At 37.2% G+C, this 20,981-nt stretch overlaps 1 protein-coding gene across 1 annotated transcript in view; it reads left to right on the forward strand.

Moving 5' to 3' along the window:
• USP6NL (USP6 N-terminal like) overlaps positions 1-20,981 on the forward strand; it is a 95,574-nt gene that overhangs the window by 68,162 nt on the left and 6,431 nt on the right. The window contains exons 7-13 of the mRNA XM_074168305.1: positions 1,291-1,400; positions 4,137-4,185; positions 6,036-6,156; positions 9,341-9,435; positions 12,018-12,083; positions 12,172-12,271; positions 14,933-15,085. Coding sequence (XP_074024406.1) covers positions 1,291-1,400; positions 4,137-4,185; positions 6,036-6,156; positions 9,341-9,435; positions 12,018-12,083; positions 12,172-12,271; positions 14,933-15,085 — 694 coding nt within the window. The remainder of the gene's footprint in view (positions 1-1,290; positions 1,401-4,136; positions 4,186-6,035; positions 6,157-9,340; positions 9,436-12,017; positions 12,084-12,171; positions 12,272-14,932; positions 15,086-20,981) is intronic.

Here is a 20,981-nt window from a genome sequence, read left to right on the forward strand (position 1 = left end):
CAAGGACTCAGGGTTCCTCTTTTCCTTTATTCCAACAAGTCATGGGCTCTGGGTCCTCATGCCACCTTAAAACTATAAATTTTGTCTTCCCTTCTTTTCTGCCTGTCTAGGGGACAAGTCATTCTGGATGTTAGTACTTTAAGGGGATCGAGTGGTGGTTTTGGCAGTGTGAGGTTGATGACTGGACTCGATCTTAAAAGTCCCTTCCAACATAGATGATCCTATGATCCTAAAGGATACTGAAAGGTGCAGAAAGCTGAGATTGTGGTTAGTGTTGTGCTGGTTAATGGCTGCTCCCAGTTGATGCAATGACTTACAGGTAATTCCCAAGTTGCCTGAAGCTTCTGGTTGTATTGAACAGAATGAATGGATGTTATTGTTCCCTGTTTGATCTCTTTGTTTTTCTTATTTTTGGCTTTAAACCGTTTTTGTTTGTTTGTTTGTTTTCTTGCAACCAGAACATGTAGTTCTGCAGATTAGATTGTCTGGGGTGTTCTCTAGTAATGCCTACTCAAGTGTAATGTTTTGAAAATACCACGTTGAATCCAGTTAGAAACGTCTTGCAAACTCAACTTTTAGGGAAAGAAGTCAGAATGAATGAATGTCAAGAGAAAATTATTTTAAGTGCCACCTTTTTTTTCGCAATCTAACCTGTGCAGGCTTTCTAAGTATTCAGTTGCAAAAATGGACTTAATTACAAAACGTTAAACCAAGTGCTATAGTAGAGGTACTCTACAACTAAATGAGATTAGACTGAAAGACAGAGGAAATGACTAGGGAAATGCCCATTATCTATACTTAGATAATAACTGGCAGCTCTGTAGCTATTAGTTCTGCTTAGAGAAAAAGACAGGAAAAGTGTGAAAACCACACAAAATGATTTGCTACAAGTCCGTTCTGGAGCACTTGCATCTTAGGTTCTTGTTCCTCAGTAGTAAAATTCACTTTCTGTCTTTCTCCCGTGATGTGCCTACCTGAGAAATAGCAATTGGAGATTTGAGATGCTGAAATGTAGCCTTGAATGTGGGTAGTGAATGGTGTGTCACAAAAAGGGGTATTATGGGATAGGTCTTTTTGCATCTATACTGTATTAATGTGTCTGACTCTATAGAATTTATATATGTATATTTTGGAAGTTAAAATTGTTAGCTTGTGAGTTGCTATTCTATAGTAAGTGTTTTAAATCATGAGATGACAAATACTTTAATATGGGTGTACAGTCAGGCAGATTCCTGCTATTTTAGAGATTGCATTTTTAAACTTAATTTCTGTTCTTTGCTGTTCTCCCAGAAATTGAAGCATCAAGCACGAGGGTCTTCACCAGATATTAGGCAAATTGATCTTGATGTAAATCGAACGTATAGAGATCATATCATGTTTCGAGACAGATACGGTGTTAAGTAAGTAAATTAAAAGGTTTTTATTTTTTTTTTTTGTCTTAAAACTGGCTTCTGATCTGCCTCGGACCTCTTTGACCTATGCAAGAACATTGAATGTAAGCTCCAGACACTCAAAGCAGGATTGTCTGTGTCTAATGGTGTAATTACCATCACTACTGCAAAATCAGGTGGTTGCTTCCAACCAATGAGTTTTCCCTCACTATGAGGTGGTCAGCAGCATTCCTAAGGAAACCATTTCTAAATTGTTCTCATCTTGTTTTATATTTAATAAAAACAGTCTCAGATATTGTGTCTACAAAAGCATGGGAATTCCAAGCTAATAAATTATTTATGATTTATTAACCAATCATGGTTAATAAATAACTTTTTAAATAAATTAAAAATTAAATTTAAAAAATTAAATAATAAATTAAAAAATAACTTTTTGCATCTCTAATAACTTTTGTCTTCCCAGAGATTTTAGCCTTTCTTTGGATTTCATATTCCTCTTCTCCTAGTATCTAATTCAGACCCAAATAAAGCAGTATTCTAGATGTGAGCATTTAATTATTTACAAATGTAGGCCCTAATGCTTTTGGATTTCTTCAAAATGTTATTTTTTTTATTTACTGTCATTGGCTGAGGAATATTAGGCAGCTGTCGTCTTTAAAAATGCTTAATAGCGAAATAAGTTGCGATACAGACATCAGCATTGTTGCTTGCTTGCAGCATCAGCACCCTGCTGAGATGAAGAGGGTATTTTTTTCTCTTCTGTGGCTGTATTAGTTCAATTTTTAATCTCCTTTTCTTTCCAGGGCAGATTCTATAGTAGTCTGATCTTTTCAAAAAAGCAATACTCAAAGAGCTTTGGACTTTTATGTGATAATAAAGCAAACATTTTCTTATATTATTATTCTAGGTATTTTGTTGGACAGATTCTAAATATGGGGAATTTCTCTGCTGGCTGCAACATGGGATGGAGTATAAAGCAGAAATTCCCAGGCTGAGAGCTGTTCTGTGCAGCCACTGCAGTTTAGGTGTATTTGTGTGGTGCTATCTATATATGCCTCTGGGTGGTACTGACGCGGTGCTGTGCAAAAACGCCTGTGTTGCTTCTGGGCCTCAGTTAGGTTTTTTTGCCCACATTTTTTGGTGTTAGCAGCAGCTTCTTACCCTATCACTTTGGAGTTAACACAAGCAGAGCCAGCTCCAGTCCCTGGAACTGTGTTGTAAGCATGTCCTCAGAGTCCACAGGAAAGCCTTTGGCTGCATAAAGCAATTTCACACTTGGAATAGATCTTGGAATTACTGTACATATATTATGTATTTCCAGTGATGCCTCAATGAAAAATTCAGAAATTATTTCACATAGCAATGAAATAAAGTCCCCCTGGTAAATCGATAGCTTGTTTGACTTTTAAGTAGACTGTATGTCTTTGAAGGTTCATTATTTTTCAGGTCTTTAGTGGTATCATCTAGTGTAAATAGTACTAAAATTACCATTATTTTATGTATCTTACTGTCAGTGAGATTGAGCTCTTATGTTGAGTTTCTTACGGTCAACTGAAGATATAGAAAGTTCCTGTACATTTGAGACCTTTTAGTTTGTCCTTGTAAAATAAGATTCCGGCTTAATATCTAGTACTTCAGGTTACACTTTCCTTTGGTTAGTGAAGAATGGCTAAGCTTCAGTTCTGCAAGGGGACACACAAAAATGCCATAATCTAAATGTTTTGGCAAAATTATCCAAGTATGCATCCTTTTCCCAAGAGAAAATACTCAGCTTTTTGCTTATGCTTTCTTTTTTTGACCTACTAATATCTATTTCTATACATTTGACAGGCAGAGGGAATTTCACTGGACAGAAAAAGGACAGTATGCAAAGCTCAGCAGTTACATTTTAGGAGTTTTAGGTGAAAGTAGGCATTCGGGTTAACAAATCCTGTCCCCAACAAATCACAAAAAAGTAGGTGTGAGGTTAAAAATTCCTTAGGAGAACTCTCCAACCAAAACTTTGATATCTCAATTTGGGAAGAGCAGAGTTTTGTTTTGGTTGTGTGGTTTGTTGGTTTTTGGGTTTTCTTTTTTTTTTTTTGATCTTTCTACCTTCACAAGTTAGACTGTTTTTACAGAAAGCAAAGGGCACATGCAAAGCTCTTTGTAATTCTAACTCTAAGTACGTGGAGATCAGTAAGCTCTGGAGGACTGAGCATGGGATGCTGACTCAGAATTGGTTTTGGTTTCCTTTGGTTCGGCAGCAGCAGTCACTAAAGCAGCCTTTAGTTTGGGTGCCGAGATTCAGACACTTCTGTGGCTGCTTTGTGTATTTCAGCTCTCCTACATCTCTGAAATTAATAACAGCTGTTGGTGTTACAACAGTGTTCAAGCACAGAAATCGCGTCTGGGGTGTTTAAAGTTTGGCATTCAGAATAAATTAGTGTTTGAAATGTAGCCCATCCCGTGTTTGCTTTACCTGCCTGTAAAAATGATGATCTGACACCGTTGCCTTCTCCAAGTATTATAGGTATTTTTTGAAACATTTCAAGACATAAAACATCAGAAAAGTGCTAAATACAATGTTGGTTTGAAATCAGAAGAGTGTATCGTTGTAAAGTGTGGTTTGTCCTGTTCTTTAGTTCTAGACGAGTTAAATTGGGCAAACAGGTTTCCAAAACATAGTTCACTACTTTTATGTTTTTCTGTTTTTACAAAAAAACAATATTACATTATTTTCCTTTTCTACTCTTATTTCTCCAGGCAACAATCTTTATTCCATGTTCTAGCTGCATATTCCATATATAATACGGTAAGTTGTGTACCTTCACACTTAAATATGGTTTCTCTGAACATGCTATAAGATAATAACTTGCAATTCTGTATCTTCTTTCTCCCTAAAAAAACCAAACAAACCAACGAGGCGTTTCAGGGTCTGTTGGAAGTGCATAGGAATAAATTACTTGTTTGTTGACATGTTTTGAGCTCAAGTTAAAATAAAACAAAGCATCTTGTTTATGAGTATCTTATTGGACAGACTGAACTGTGCATACAATTCAACTGAAACTTAAATATGTGTCTAATAAGAATAATGAATTTGTGCTCTACTGGAGTTTTATACTATGGGGTTTTTTTCCCCAATTTCATTATATACCTCCCATTAAGATTATTTGAATGACGGAAGGGAAAACACTACAGAAAGATGGATGTTGGTGTAAAGAGGCCTATTTCATAACCTGGAGGGTTCTAACAAACAGAAAATGCTTTTAAAGGTTGCATCTTCTTTACTTAAGCCCTCTTCTAGGTGTGCTCCATTATATGTGTTTAAGTACGTTCCACTGCTAAGCTTGGTCCCGAGTGAGGATTTCTTTAACCACGACTAAAGCAGGACAGTAGGGTTTCTAGACTATATCATAAGGGTTAGAAACTTATATATTTTGTAATGTCTTTTGGCTGCATGCTAAAAATAGAAGAAACAGCAGTGTTATCATGTTCACATTTAACTGTGGTTTTAATGTACCATCCGCTAATCACTTGGGCCAATTTTGATCATTTTTGTACATCTTTTGTTTTATATCCATCAGCAGCTCCCTAGAATTCAGTGTAAAAATATGTAAAGTTAAGAAGAAGAAAGTGAATTTAAGCAGTTAGTCTAATTAAATACCACTTTGTTTCATTTTTAAAAGTTCTAGGAAATGTAACCTTTCTGTCCTGTTTCAGTTTGTGCCTCCTCCCAATTGTTGGCCCATAGAAGAACTTACATTACTGGAATTTGTTGTCTTTCACTTGTTATGTTGTCATAAGCTTTTCACTGTAAGCAGCCTTTACACACTGAAAAATAAAACTCTGGAAAAACCTTTATATATCCCCTGTAGAACATTGGAATAATATCTTCAAGTTGCATGAAAAATATTGTTTAAAATCAACTGCTAAAGTGTAAGGATGGGAATACTGTAGTGAGGTTTTTATTTTGCACTTTATGTTGTTGCATTTTTCCTCTTAATGTATAGCAGTTCTTATGCTTTGGTTCTATCTCTAGAGCCAAGTTCTGCTAAGAACTTGTAAACCTGAAAAACCTTATCCAACAGTTAAGTCGTCGTTACAAATGGTTTATCGGTGGGGTTATCTGAGCAGCTAAATGATAGTGACACTTGGTTCCTGCCATAAAAGTCAAAATTAATAGCAGAGGAAATACTCAAGTTCAATTTTGGAACAATAAATTTGAGCATGTTTGTAGTTATAGGTGACTCTTGAAAAGCCCTGTGTTTATCAGATTGTGCCCTGTCTATAAAGCAAAACAAAGCAAGACCCCTTCCCCACAAAAAAAACCCGGAATTACAACTGAAAGGAAAACACATCCATTCAGAGAATAATATGATACAGTTACTTGAAATGATTAGTACTGACAAGGATTTTGTGCATTAGTAGAAAGTTGTAATGAACAATCAAGACTTCCAATTTACTTTTCAGTTGGAGGGTTGTGTATCATCCCTTCTATCTATCAGTATTTTAGATGTTTAATTATTAAGTGTGTTTGGTGGTGACATAGGGAATTTATGGCATCAGGACAGGCATCCTCTTTCTTCCCCCGGCTCAAGGGAAAACTCATGGTTATGAGGCTTTTGTTTTCAGCCTTTAATTTTCTTACTCTCTGATTTTTAGGAAGTTGGCTACTGTCAGGGAATGAGCCAGATCACAGCTTTACTCCTCATGTACATGAATGAAGAAGATGCCTTCTGGGCCTTGGTGAAACTTCTCTCTGGTCCAAAGCACGCTATGCATGGTACGGAGTTTCATGTCACTTAGTATATATTAGGTTTCAACCTGCCCTGTTTAAGTTGTAAATTATTTGAAAATTGAGCTATGCTGTTCTGTCTGTATAGTCAAAATAAGACATAATGGGAGGCTGTTAGATGTTACTGGAGCTCTCCCATAATTGTAAGTAGCTGGTTTTATATGTGAAATCTTTCAAATAGTTCTTAATGAAAATCAGATGTTTTCTTTCCTTTTAATCTCTCAGGGAATGCAACCAATGGAAGGCTGGTTATGTAGACATCTATATAGTAAGAAAGTAGTAGTGGAAACCTAATACAGAATGTATTAAATGATTTTGTAGCTTTGCTGGCATTTGGCAGGACAGGAATCCACACTAACAAATGGACCTGTTATCTAGGCATTGACTTAGGGTTTCTTGGTTTATCTCTGCCTCGCACAACGTTTCCTGCCCTCTATGATCTATGCAGATTCCATGGCTATTGGTATGGAACAACTCCAGGAATTCCAGTGTCTTTCATAGATATTAGTGATGTGGTGATTCAGAAAAGCTGTAGTTCTTGGAAGCCTGAACAAGTAAATATTATCTAGAACTTGGGCTTTTTAGCACATTTCCAGCAGGCTCTAGCTCCTTTTCCCTGCTTAAGACTTTCTCATACTGTGATATCTTCCTTCCCTGGCTTTTCAGTGTTCCCAGATGTTCTCCAAGACAAAGTGCCAGTTGGTTATTTTTCTGCTTATACTTCTGCAAAACTGTCACCTTTAAAAAAAATCTAAAAAATGCAGTCTGACATGAGGATCACTGTCATAAGTGAAATTTTGAATTCATCAGGAGTCAAAGACTTGCTTGGAGCTTTACATAATGATAACACAGACCAAAAGCATCTTACAGCAAATCTATAGATTTAATAATAATCAAGAGCTATGCAGCTACAACACTGCAAATACAACTGTGTAGAATGTTGAGCTCCTCAAAGGTCATAGAAAATTTTAGGTGTTTTGGGGAGTAAGTCTAAATCAACTCATTATATACCAAACCATTTGAGCTCGTTTTGATACATGGGAGCTTTGCATAGGTGTAGTTGACTTTTTAAGGTGCCCTAGACTGTTAAACAGGTTTTTAAAACTTTTCCCAGATTTTATGCCTTAGCGTTTTGTCCATTTCACCTCTTTTTAAAACAGGAAACAGTCCTAACCTTGGAATGTGATGCTAATGGAGAACCCTTAACAAAAATTTCTCAGGCTGATTTTTGTAGTCATCATTTGAACTTGCTGTGATGAACAAGAGCGTTCATCTGGTAGCTGGTGATGGACTTACACAGGCAGGTGCTGCTTGTGTACATATGGGAGTCAGTTCACTGCCTGTGTAACTGTTGCTGAACGCCCCATGCAGACCTCATTCTCTCCCTCCTTTGTCCCTTCCCTTCTCCTTTCCACCCCATGTTACTGGCCATGTACCTGGGAAGTGATTAGAGAGGGAAGGAGGGAGCTTTGAGTAGCCCAAGAGACTTGATGAGTTCCTCTACAGGGCATACAAACCATCGTGCCACAGGTTTATACACCCATTGAAGCTGTCTTGGCAACATCCGTTAAGGAAGTTTGCATTTATAGATACGCTGATAAAACCTTAACTCAAATCTTCCAAATTTAGTGCTTATTAAATGTTGCTAACCTAATCTAAGGTCCAGCTTTCAGCAGGTTGGACCAGATAATCTCCAGAAGTCAACTCCTACGCAACTTCATGGGTGAAGCCTTTTTGTCCTTTTTTGTTTCACTGTCTTTTAACTCTTTGGATTAGCTACTTTAGGAGATGGACCGAAGAGATGAAACTACTTCAGTGACAGACCTGATTAAGTACCTTTAGAAAGTCAAATAGGCAATATCCACTGCTCTCTGTACCTACATATTCACTAATTGCTTCAAGGAAGCCCAGTAGTTTTGAGAGACATGACCTCTCTTTATAAAAACTGAGTTGATTCTTCTCTGGTGCATTGCATCCATCTGGATGTCTGCTTCCCTCAACTTTGTTATGGTTTCTATTGGATTCCTCTCTGGGTATTGGACTGAAAACCAGTTTAAGAAAAGCTGACATCATGTCAGCCACTTTCCAGGCTCCTGTTATTTTAAGCAAGAGGTTTCATAGAATCGACATTTCACCTGGTTGTCTTTGAGTTCTTTTAGAGCTGTTTGGGGTTCTGCCTTGGGAATCTCCCCAGTGTCTTATATGCAAAAAAATTAACTTATTTTTAGTCTTGACTTTATCTTCTCTGAGCACTTCTAAAAATCTTCATAGACTGTTGAACCTACAAATTCTCTGTTGGGCTTTCTGCTTCCAAGGTGTTAGAAAATAGGTCTATTAGTATTTTTTTTTAATGTCTTTTGTAAGCTGTTTTTTTTGGGAAGGCTTGTTTTTCACATTTTTGTACTGCCAGTGTTTGATCATCTCTGTTTTTCTGATCTGAACACAGGTTGGCTTTTTGAAAGATCTTCTTTGAATGGTTTCTTTTCCTGCTGTGTAGCTGTACTAGCTTTCCTTTACATTTCAAGTTTTTCGGCTAGTATTACATGTTTGCTCTGAGCCTTTTTTAAACTCAGTTGGAAGGGGATCTTAGTGCTTTCCTTTTCCAGTGTATGATCAATAAAATTATTCAAGGTTTTTAGTGTGCCATCAGTTTCAGTAGTGTGAGCTCATAATCTTTACTTTATACTATATATTCGTATTTGTCTTGGTAGAATATCCCTCTTGTCCTTTTTTATGGTCTTCATTGCAGACAGTTCAAGTAGGTGCCTGTGCTGTTTGTCCTTCTGTCATGAGTTTGCCGGGCATAATCCCGATTTATGTCTTTTTGCTTTTAAAAGTTTTAGTTGTTGCGAGTTTTTGTTTTGTTTAAAGAATAATTATAGATTTGGTTTCCTCATAATCATATAGTGGGTAGACTAATGTAGGACTGATGGATGTGCTGTCATCTACCATTACTAATATAATAATAGTCACTAAGGGAACATACTGATTCTTTGCTGTAGTCATTTAGGCAGGAGTATGTGCATATCCATGGACATCATAATATTTCTATGAATATATGTTCAGATCCAGTGGTTTTATAGAAGGATAATATTATCAGAGCTCTGAGTGCCTTTTTTAATGTCATTTTCGTAGTACATACACCTGTTACATGGTCAACTTCTTTTCTTAGGTTTTTTTATTCCTGGTTTTCCAAAACTGCTGAGGTTTCAAGAGCATCATGACAAAATACTGAAAAAGTTTTTGTCCAAACTTAAGCAGCATTTGGTAAGTACTTGTATCACAATAAAAGCAATAGTAATTCACATCTTGCTACCTTGTTTCAGTTCAGGTTAACCCAACTGGGTTAAGGATACCTCAAACCCCAGGAAAAAAACCGCAAAGCTCGAAGAGGCAGAAGTGCTGTTGTTTTCATTGTAGACAGAGTTATGGTGCACCTTGGCAGAGTCATGATAAAATTGGATCCTAAGAGTAATTAAATTGTGTGTCTGTCTCACTTTGACCTCTGAGTTAAGGAAAATATGTGGTCCTTCTATAGTTGGCCTTGTGCAAACTGCTGTTTAGCAAGCCGATGTTAAAACATTTTATTGAGGGTTTATTGTTTGTAAAGCTTTGTGGCTCATCTCTGGACAGAGGTGACTTTGCAACCAAGCACTTTTAATCTCTGTTTAAGAAGTAACCTTTATAAGAGGAGTTAATGGTCCTTTTAAAATTTGCACATAGTCAGTAGTATTTTCACGAAGCTAAATGCTGAGTGTTATCTCTTCTAATGCTCTTAAATAGAAAATAATATGCTCTTTATTCCTTTGCTAGTATTGGCTGTATTTATTATAAGGAACAATTTATTTTTCTAATGGGAGAGAAATGCCCTTCCTGTAGTCATCAAGAATTTTCTTTTACAATCCCATTTGTTCTGCTAGAATCCATCTCCAGGTCTTAAAAGGGAGTATAAGAGATGCTCAGTTGCAGCAACATCTTCTAAGAGCGAGAGCTGCTTACAGATGTTACCTTCCCAGGACTATATTGTTTTCTGTTTAGTATGATTATCTCCTTAGAAAAAGAAAAAAAAAAAAAGAACAATTTGGGAGCAGGCTGGCACCTTGGCAATGATGAATTGCATCTAATGTGTGCCTGTTGTATTATAAAATAGAATTTAATGTCTTTTTTTAACAACATGCTGTAAGACCTGCTCATAACATAGAGATAGGCAGATCTGGTTAGGAAAAAAACCACTCTTCTGTTAAAAGGTCAAGTCAAAATTAGTCATGCAAGATGATCTTGTCATATTTTAAAAAAAAATAGTAATAAAGACCAGTTCTTTAACTAACTTGGCTCTGAAATGAAAGCTGTGGGTTTGATTTTTGCAGTACATGCAAGATGATGATTCTTGTTTAGAAATATCATCTTATTTTTGAGATTGAGGTGATACAACCCTAAGGCTGGCGTGTTATTTATTTTTTTATATTGCTTGTATACCCATTATTACTGCATTTTATAATCAAGAGCTTTTCTTTTTACTCCTCTCCCTTGGTTTACTTGAAAAAGAAAATTTCAGAAAAGTGAAGAAAGCTGCTTTAGTAATTGAAAAAGATAATTTAAACTAAATTCTTTGATAGCTCCCTTCTGAGAGAGGTCTTGGCCACTTTTTTAGAGGGATCCAGAGAACATTCACTATATATATTTATTATATATTTTTCATTTCAGTTTTAAATCAGAACATAGTTCTATTTTTGTGTGAATTTGTTTAGTGGTGTTGAATTTAATAACAATCAGTTTTTGTCAGGGAAAGGCATGATCCATTGTATCTATCTTTCAGTGGGCTGATGGCCATTCTTACAGGTTAGAAAAATACCAAAATAAGGTGTTTTTTGTTCTGTCTGCTTTTTTAAAAGACTCTCAAAATGAAAATCTCATAAAGTTAATTTAAATCATTTTATGAATTATTTTTCCTCATTTCTTACTGTGAACATATCACTAAGATGAGCCCATTTTAACTCACTGAAAGATGAAGGTAAAGCCTGCAGATAGATCAGAGGGGTTTGGTCCGTTGCTTATTCAGTGTTTGTATGATTGAAAGTTTTGGATTTGGTTCATTGCTCTTTCAGTGTTTGTATACTTGAAATTTTTTGAAAAGCTGAATGTGGCAAGAATAGAATATGATGTTATCCTAAATTTAAAATTCAGAATTTCTTAACTTTTCAGCTTTCACTTTGGCTTTTCCTATAACTTTGAAGACCTCCGTGAAACTGCAAAGCAGCTTTAGCCATCTTTGAATGGGGTGATATGCCCGATGGGCCATCTATGCTCTCGGGGAAATTAGGCCCTTTAATTAAGGAATGAAATTGCTTATCAGTCTAAGTGCTGAGGGTTTTGAGGTCCTGTGTTTGAAGAATTTGATTGTTCTAGGCTGGTTTCTGGTCAATAGGTATTTTTGTCACAAAATCTTTTCAGCCTTTGGCAAGAATTGGCAGCCTTGCTATAGAGAAATGAAAGACTAAATGGACCCAGAGCCTGAGCTTTGGTAGCTTCAGAATATTGATTTATTTTCCTGAGAGAGGATTTAATCCTCTGTTACCTCTGTCCCAAGAATAAGGTGGAGGTCTAAGATGTGTTAATTCCCTCTGCATCTCCAAATGCATGTTTCTTCAGGTGGTGAAATTGATGGAGAAAAACTATGAAAGACAGAAATTGTATTTCTTGGGTTGAAGCAACAGTGTTTCATGTAGTTAAATTAATTCTTTATGGTGCATATTGAGTACCTTGACCTCAAGGTGAAAATGTTTTTCATGGACAGCACAAGGCATTACTTGATTTTTGTGAGTATTTTTAACCTTCTGCATTTTTTACAGGACTCCCAGGATATGTCTACTAGCTTTTACACAACAAAGTGGTTTTTCCAGTGTTTCCTTGATCGTGTGAGTACGTTTTCCGTGTTCCGTTTCTGTTTTTAAGTGTGACTTGCGGCAGACGGTTTCACGGTGTTGCCTGACTCTGTCATTGCAGACTCCCTTTACGTTAAGCCTCAGGATATGGGATATCTACATACTTGAAGGAGAGCGGATTCTCACTGCTATGTCTTACACAATTCTGAAACTACACAGAAGTAAGAAATCTTTCAAACATTTGAATGCTAAACAGAGATTCAGCTGGTTTTGGTCTTATTTTGTGTAGCTTGGGCTTATGTGGAAAATCTTAGTTTCCCATTTGCTTTATGCTATTTCTGACAGGTATTTTTCTTTCCTTATGCCCCAAAAGACCAAAATCTTTGCTTTATTAATGTGTGTGATTGCCAAAGAAAAATATTTATTACGGTAAGAAAGTTATTTAAACATTGACATGAGGTGAGCTGAATTTCTGATTAAACAATGGGAAAAAAATGTTGTAGTTTCACAGTTTGAAAATGGCTTATTAGACCCTACAGGATTTAAATTAATCAAAAAAGTGCACAAAGAATCCAGCGTGTGCCGCTAAATACCTGAAACTGTCAGCAAACAACTCGGCAATGAGGAGTCACCAGTCTACGTCTCTCTTTACATGGTTGTTTGTCCAAGAATGTAATTAAAATTCAGATTTTTCTGAGGTCTGCCTGAGTGACCTTCTCTGCCATCTCTTGCTTCCACTAAAGTAAAATTTGAGATTTTGAACAGAAGAATTGTCCAATTGTCCAGCCATCTATGCCTGGTTCCCTATTTAGCACCTTGAGTACCAAAGGATCCAAAAACCTTTCTAGGATGGATGTTAGCACCTGAATAGCCTTCAGCATTTCTCAGGATGATAACTTGTAGCTCGAGTTTAATGCAGTCTTACTCTGGGACTTTGGCTTTCTTAGTGCAGTCATTGAACTTTCTGTAAGTTCCGAGGTCTACATGGAGCCTGCAGAATTGATGTCTTAATTTGCTTGCTAGTTTACCCTCCTTGAACTGTGATGGTACCTCACTATCTCACTGTGGTGTATTCATTAGTTTGTTCATAAACTGCTTTGAAAAATGAAAAAGGTTACTTGTTTAATTATTGTACTTAGAAAGCAGAACATTTAGAGGCAAGTCGTCACGCTTAGCATTTTTGGTGTATCTTCTTTATTTGCAAATAGACATCTACTTGAAATATTTTTTATTCACTACTGGTTTTATGGGAAGACCTGAGGAAAACGTGCAGGTTTGCTTGGTTAGCAAGTACACAGCAAATCCCTCCATGATCAAAACACCGAGAGTTCCTTATGGCAGCATAGCAGAGATGAGAGGACTAGCAGAGAAGGTGGCAGAAGATGGTGGCAGCCTTCCAATACGTAAAGGTGGCCTACAGGAGAGATGGGGAGGGACTCTTTATCAGGGAGTGTAGCAATAGGATGAGGTGTAATGGTTTTAAAATGAAAGAGGGGAGATCTAGATCAGATATTGGGAAGAAATTCTTTACTGTGAGGGTGGTGAGACACTGGCACAGGTTGCCCAGAGAAGCTGTGGATGCCCCATCCCTGGAAGTGTTTAAGGCCAGGCTGGATGGGGCTTTGAGCAACCTGCTCTAGTGGGAGATATCCCGGCCCACGGCAGGGGGGCTGGAACTAGATGATCTTTAAGGTCCCTTCCGACCCAAACCATTCTATGTTTCTGTGATTCTAATTTGTTTTCCAGTCTATTTGTCTACCCTTAAAAACATTTGAGGGGGGGTCTGATCAATGTCTGTAAATACTTAAAGGATGGGTGTCAAGAGGATGGGGCCAGTCTTTTTTCAGTGGTGCCCAGGGATAGGACAAGAGGAAATGGGCACAAACTTGAATCTAAACATGAGGAGGAACTTCTTTACTTTGAGGCTGGTAGAGCCCTGGAACAGGCTGCCCAGAGAGGTGGTGGAGTCTCCGTCTCTGGAGACATTCAAAATCCGCCTGGATGCGTTCCTGTGCAACCTGCTCTGGGTGGACCTGCTTTGGCAGGGGGGTTGGACTAGATGATTTCCAGAGGTCCCTTCCAACCCCGTATCATTCTGTGATTCTATAGCTATCCAGTGAAAATGCCATTTTGGAACACACGCCAAAAGCATTTTATTACAGTGCAAAACCATTTTTTTTTTATGCTTTCTGTAGAGAAATGGTACATGCTGGAACTTTTGATGGTGTACATATTCTTAAAGAAGCTGCATAGGTGTGCAGTTACAGCCTTGCAAGCCAGATACATTTGTGTGGGAAACATGGCCTTAGTGCTGTCTCAAACCGGAAAGAGAAGTAATCTGATAACTGTAATATGGCCTTCAAAATATGACCTGAATTTGATTGAATTAGCAAAAAGTACCTGAATTTTCAGAGAGCCTGAAGCAATAGTTATGAAGCGTGAACTGCCGTCATCATTTCATCGGAATATCAATTTTTAAAATGTTTTACTGCTTTCCAAAGCTCTTAATAAGAGAGATGATGTACGTTGTACACATCTACAGCAGTGTTTTGTAAGTTGAGAATGTGGGCTGAAAATTAAAGATCTGAAGCTGTTGGACATAAGACAACTGAAGGAGGGTGACTTGTAGTTAAGTTTTCAGAATATGCCCCTTCTTGGGAAATATGTGAGAATGATAAGCAAAAAGGATTTCCACACTGATTTGCAAGTGAATTTTTAATGCATTTTATAGATTTCTAGGGTAGAGTTCTGTTACGTGCTTAATTAATAAGGAGTTTTCATTCTACCTTGAAACAAAAAGTATCTAATGTCTTAAGTGCTTTTTCCAAGTTTAATGTTCATTATCACGATATTTTTATGTATAATGTTTTCTTCTTATATAGAGCACCTGATGAAATTACAAATGGAAGAGCTTGTAGAATTTCTGCAGGAGTCTTTAGCCAAGGATTTCTTCTATGAAGATGACTTTGTAATAGACCAGCTCCAAAATTCTATATCAGAATTGAAACGAGCAAAGCTGGATTTACCGGTAGCTGGTAAGAAACTTGCACACACGCAGATTTAGATATTTGGAGCTATTCACACATTGTTCATTTTTAAAGTGTTAATTCATTCTGTTAAAAATTACGCAAACGTTTGTCGTCTTCACCACATAGTTGTTGGGTTTTTTTCTCTCCAAACTATTTTGCAGCTTAAAATCGACACCCTTCATGTCATGAGTTTGCTCTTCTTTGTGTGAGTGTTTTGCTTACTGGTTGCAAGCAAATAGCAAAGCCTTTTAAAACATCCCATGTTCTGCTAATTTTATTAACTTGGATTTATAAAATCTTTAATATCAAAGATTAAATACGGGGGTTTCAAATTATTTGAAGCAATGGCGTTGTCTGAGAATCCAGACTGTTTTGTAGCTCGATTAGCTATGGAAAAAACTTCAGGTCAAATAGTTTCTTCTGTTAGTTGAATCCAGATTTTTAATTGTTTGCAGATGATAGACCTTCTGGGTGTTTAACAGAATTATTTTCTTCATTTCTTCTCAGCCTTTGTGCTTTTTGGTTGCAGAGTGGGGATGGTTGTTTCTTGGGGCACTACTTACGAAATGTGTATAGGATCTCTGCTTTCTGTATTAAGATTCTATTATCTTTTCTATCCCTACCGCCACATCTTTATTTAAATTTTTTCTTGTGATTATTCAGAGTCCTTTTTTCTTTATTCTTGCTACTTGTAAAATAGTATGTGAGAAAGAATAAATGTTTTTTTAAATTTTAGAAATAAGGCAGAAATTGCCTTAAAATAACTTCATTAAGTTGCTATGGTTTGCTTTGCAAAGCTAAGGGGTGTCAGGACAAAGGTTGTCTATGTAGTATTGCTGCCATAAATTGTTCCTGAAGCTCTTTGATTAATGAACTTCATTTTTCAGTTTCTGTAGACCTTATTTATTGCACAGAGTATTGGGCTGTTCCAGGACTAATCTTGGCTTCTTGTCAGAGTTTCCCATTTCTCTTGCTCCCTATTCTTGTGTTCTACCCTCCTGCCTTTCTGTAGCATTTCTACAGCACGCTTTCTTCCACCCAAGATAGGTCTAAGTCTAGTTCCTGCTCTTCTCTTGTCTGCTCAGTCTTCTTGGTCCTTCTCATTTCCACACTGTGTTCTGTGAGCCTTCAGTTCTTCTCCATGTTACAGTATGCACTACTCCTTCCCCTTCCTAATCACACCCTTCCCATCCTGCCTTCTGTCCATCCTTTTTCCACAAGCTGTGATTCAGTTTTGACTTGTTCTTCAGAGCAGGTTGCTCTTTTCAGCCCTACTCTTCAGCTCTGTGCTTTGCCAGACAACTTGTTGCAGCTGGTGCTTGGTTGTGGGGACTGGATGTGAGCAAATATGTCAACGAGCAACATTTAGCATCAATTCCACTCCATCAAGTAAAAGGAAGATAGATCATGGGAATGCTTTCTGTTAAATTTTAAATAGTTCTCCATGATTATGGAGGGGGGGAGGGTTATCAAAAAAACCTTTGTTTGTAGATGGGTAGATTTTTCATGGATGTGGTAAATTTTCATCAGTGGTAAGTTTCTAGTTTCCACTTCGAACTGTGGTAGCTGAAGAGTTGGGAAGGATTTTTGCAGTTTGCAACATGATGGAGTTAATGTATCTTCCAGCCTAGAAAATCATGTGCATATGACTTGTGTTGAGAGTTTCTACAGAAAATACAGAATTTACCGGAAAATTTCTTGACAGGAAAAAAATGAAGGCAGGAATTCTGTTTCTAACTTATTTATGTTTTAAGGCTCTTTTTTTTGGGAGAATGTAAAATGCCTTCAAGTCAAATTTTGTTTGAGAATACTCTGGGTTTTCACAGAAAATTAAAGGGAGCTTTAGGTGGCATAAGAGCCATCCACCTGGCAATGCAGTAACAGAAAGTGTGAGACACGAGGAGTCTTCTCGTGGAGACCAACACCAAAGGATGGGAATGTATCTTCTTGCCAAGACACTTTGGCGATGGAATGCAAGTTGTTTGGTTTCATATTTTGTACACTGAAATGTAACTTCTGCTATGAGTAGCTGACAGGATGGTAATTGTTTTGAGCCATATTGACTCTCTCTTTTGGAGAGCTAAAGCAACATCAGTGACAATAAAATGCGCCCCCCCCTCCCCCCCCCCGAGCATGAATGAGAGAGGTTTAACAGTAAAATAGGAAAAGCAAAGCCAAAGTCGGATATGTTTGGATGCTGGATGAAGAATTCAGCTTTTTTCTTTTTAATTTCAAAGTAGCCTGGAAAAGCCTCTGTGTGTGGTATATTTTTTGCCAGGGGTAAATGGGAACATTACTTAACCTTTCACAGAATAAATATAAAATGCCTTCATCCTAATCCTGGGGAATCTAGCTGATATTTCTGCTGTTATCTGTAGTTGAGTGAGTCTGCCTCATTTGTTCTTCTCATGAATTTCACAAGCCTTTGATTTATTTTTTTTTTTCCTTTTCCTGCTCTGATGTTCATTTTGGTTTTACTAATCACTGTCTTCAGGCAATAATATTTTTCTACAGGTTCTCAGCATTCTCTAGACATTCATCATTCCTCACGTGTCTGACTCTACTATCTTTACTACCTTCAGTCTCTTTTTACTATTTTTCTTCTAATTTCATGTAAAACGTATGAAACCATTGTATGTCATGCAGTAATACACAGAAAAAATACTAGACTGTTCATTTAAATATCCACTGTAACCTGAGAAAATAGTGTTTATCTCAGTTTTCTCAGCAGAAATCAAAGCTCTTGTACTACTTGTACTGTTTTCTTATTTTCATTGAGCAACAATTACACCTTTAAGATCTAATGTAAAAATGCATGTTAGGAAAAAGAAAAAAAAAATCTCCATCTTACAGTTGCATCAGTATCAGTGATCCAGGAATAGCAGTGAGCTAATTAGGCTCAGTGGAATTTTCCATCTGGCATCCTTTGTTAGGCTGTATAGATTTTCCTGCCCTAGTAGGGTAAGCTGCAGTAGGATATTAAAAGAGGTAATAACTTTTGCGTTACTTTAAAGTGGATGTCTGCTTATGCCTGATGTAACTGTCTCTGGCTTGCTTCCTCCATGGCTTCTCCCACTGAATTAAGGAGCAACTTGTTCCCTTCAGAGCAGAGAGGAAGGAAGGGACTTCCTTTAACACTTTCTTACTGATAAAACCCTTAAAATGCTCAGCCAGAACACGGACGTTAAGGGGATCATGCTAATTTTGGATGTCAGTGAAATGCTTTTGCCAGTACTAGGGCTCTTTTTCATAAAGCAGACTGTGGATTTTCATTCCTCTTTATGGTGGTTTCTAGCCTAACTGCCAGCCGGTACAGGGCAACTACAACCTCAGAGGATGACTCGCAACTTAAGTGCTGTTCTCAACACCCGGGGTAGGCATGCCCCTTCCAGTGACTCTACGGAGACGATAAACTGTGCCGATAAGCGCACTTCTTATTGGCAAGCTGCTTGGTTATCATGGCCCCAGAGAGGCAGGCTGTGACAGCTGTACTGTGGAAACTGTCCTTTAAGGTACATCTCCTCTGACGTATCCTCAAGTAAATTCCATCGAAAGGCAATTGGTATTTTCTGGATTGCCTGGAACATTATGAAGGGTGTCCACACCGCAGCAGGTTCTTGGACAGCACACACATCTAAATTTGTGTGACTCCTGGTTCCGTCTTCTCGAGGAGCCAGATCTGACACAGAGTGGACAATTTCTGCCTTAATTCAAGGTTGATGATCTTAAAGGTCCCTTCCAACCTCAACAATTCTATGATTCTATGTCTAGAGCACACTGAAAGGAATTTTCTTGGTACACACCATTGATTTCCAAAGTTTCTTGATGCAGACTCTTTCCTTGGCTGTTATTTAAAACAGCAGCAAAATTCTTTAAATGATCACAAAATACGACTAGAATTTCCTCCATAAATAATACAATGCTTAATAAACAATGTTTATATATTAGTACATATAATTTGTGTAGTGTCTGACTTTAATAAACAAAAGTGCTTACAAGTGAAAGCTTCATGTTCTACTTAAAAATATGTAGCTGAAAACAGTGTATTAATCTGGTGCTTTTTAAACAAGTCAGTCAGACCCACCGTTAAGGCTGAAGGCTCTGAGCTCTGTTCTTGAGACAATTTTTCACCTGTGTTTTGATATAAGGTGGCCTGAAAAGGGAGGGCAGAGGGATCCTGGGCTGGAGTTTTTTTATGACTGAAAGTTTAATAGACTTTATAGCAGCTGAGAGGACCTTAAGGACCTTAAATCAGAGATAAAGGTCTTGTACTTTAATTTTAAAACAATATTGGCAAATTTGGAATCTGTCTTTGTCATCATCTTAACTATATTTGTGCGTGGTAACACCAGCTTTAAACTCGGACTCAGTTCTTCTAGGTCTCCCAACCTTTTCTGTATTCAGGGAAAACTACTTGAATCTTGCATTTACCATAAATTTTTAAATGTTTATCTGCTATTTATCTTTAAAAGGTGTATGTTATTAAATTGATTATCAACAACTTTTATTCAAATATCTGCCTACTTTAAATACTCGTGGGTGACAGTGCAGAAGTATATACTAGGATAATAATCTATTAAATAATGTCTGTTCTCTGCTGTTAATACTCCTTTTCACAACTAAAACAATAGAAATATATGTCAGCTTGACTTTCCTGTTTCTGATGATATCTCTCTTTTGGTTGTGTTTTGTTTCAGAGGAATTTTGGATTTTTCACTTGTGCTTGAAGAATACACAAGTAGCTATTTCATACAATGCACTTCTTATTTTAATGGACTAATTTTTCTGCCTTGTTTCTTGTGTGATAAAACTACTTTGCAATATTATGAAGGAATTAATATATCAAATTATACTAATATAATTAGTATATTATTTTCCACAGTTTTAGGCATTGGCTTTGCATCACGTAAAAATCTTTACTGTTTAAAACTTGCATGCTTGTTAAAAATATGATCCAGATAGTTATGTTGGTCGTTGTTCATATTCCTATTTTAAACTGACTTTTCAAGAAAGTTGTATTTTCTGGAAGAAATGTGGAATTAGGGATGTAAAGCAAAGTGGTTAATTTTAGAAATTTTTTTTTTTTGCAAAGGCATCTTACAACCGTACAGCTGCCCGTCTGTATCTTCTGATTGATGACCAAATTTGTTAACATTTCTATTGCATATCTACATGCAGATGTTTATGAAGTGAGTTTTCCTTACTGTAAGTACTACAGAAGTGACACAGCAGCAGAAAGGCAAACAGTGTATTTTGTTCTACCTCCAAGTTGTCAGGCAAGGTTTCATTTTAGTGACTCCTTTGCCACTGGTGGCAACTCAAGGACGGGGAGCAGAGGTTGACTTTTCAACAGCAGCTCGAGCTTCTAGTGCAGGCGCTTGAAGTCCTTTAAAATTCTCTTGGACTTGTAAACTGAACAAGTAAGATGGGACGTCACCGATGGAAAATAAACACAAAATACCAAGATGTCACTTTAAGAGTTGTTTTTATGACCATTGCCATCCCTGAACATTGTGTTAGAACAGTCAAAGTGCATGCATTCTGGTACTGAAATTAAGGACTAGACTGTTAGTCACCGGAGAGAGCACTTAAAGCACTTTACTCCAATTATATGTCTGCTGTTCAATGCATGAGGCTGTTAGTGCCTCCTGAAGCAATTATCTGTAAAAGTCTTGCAGTTGAGACCGACTTCCACTGGGTGGTGACCAAGACTTGTTAGAGCAGGAAGAACTCAGTAACTAAAACTTTCTTTAATACAACTTGAATTTTTTTATCTTTTCGGGAAGTCAGATCTGCTCATATTTGCTTTGCTCCTTTTCCTGTCAGGTAATATATTTACCAGCAGCAAACAAGCACCTGATTGTTCTTGTTTTGCTTTAAATTGTCTCCCCCTACTTCCATT

Source organism: Numenius arquata, chromosome 2, assembly GCF_964106895.1.
Source record: "Numenius arquata chromosome 2, bNumArq3.hap1.1, whole genome shotgun sequence".
NCBI lineage: Eukaryota > Metazoa > Chordata > Aves > Charadriiformes > Scolopacidae > Numenius > Numenius arquata.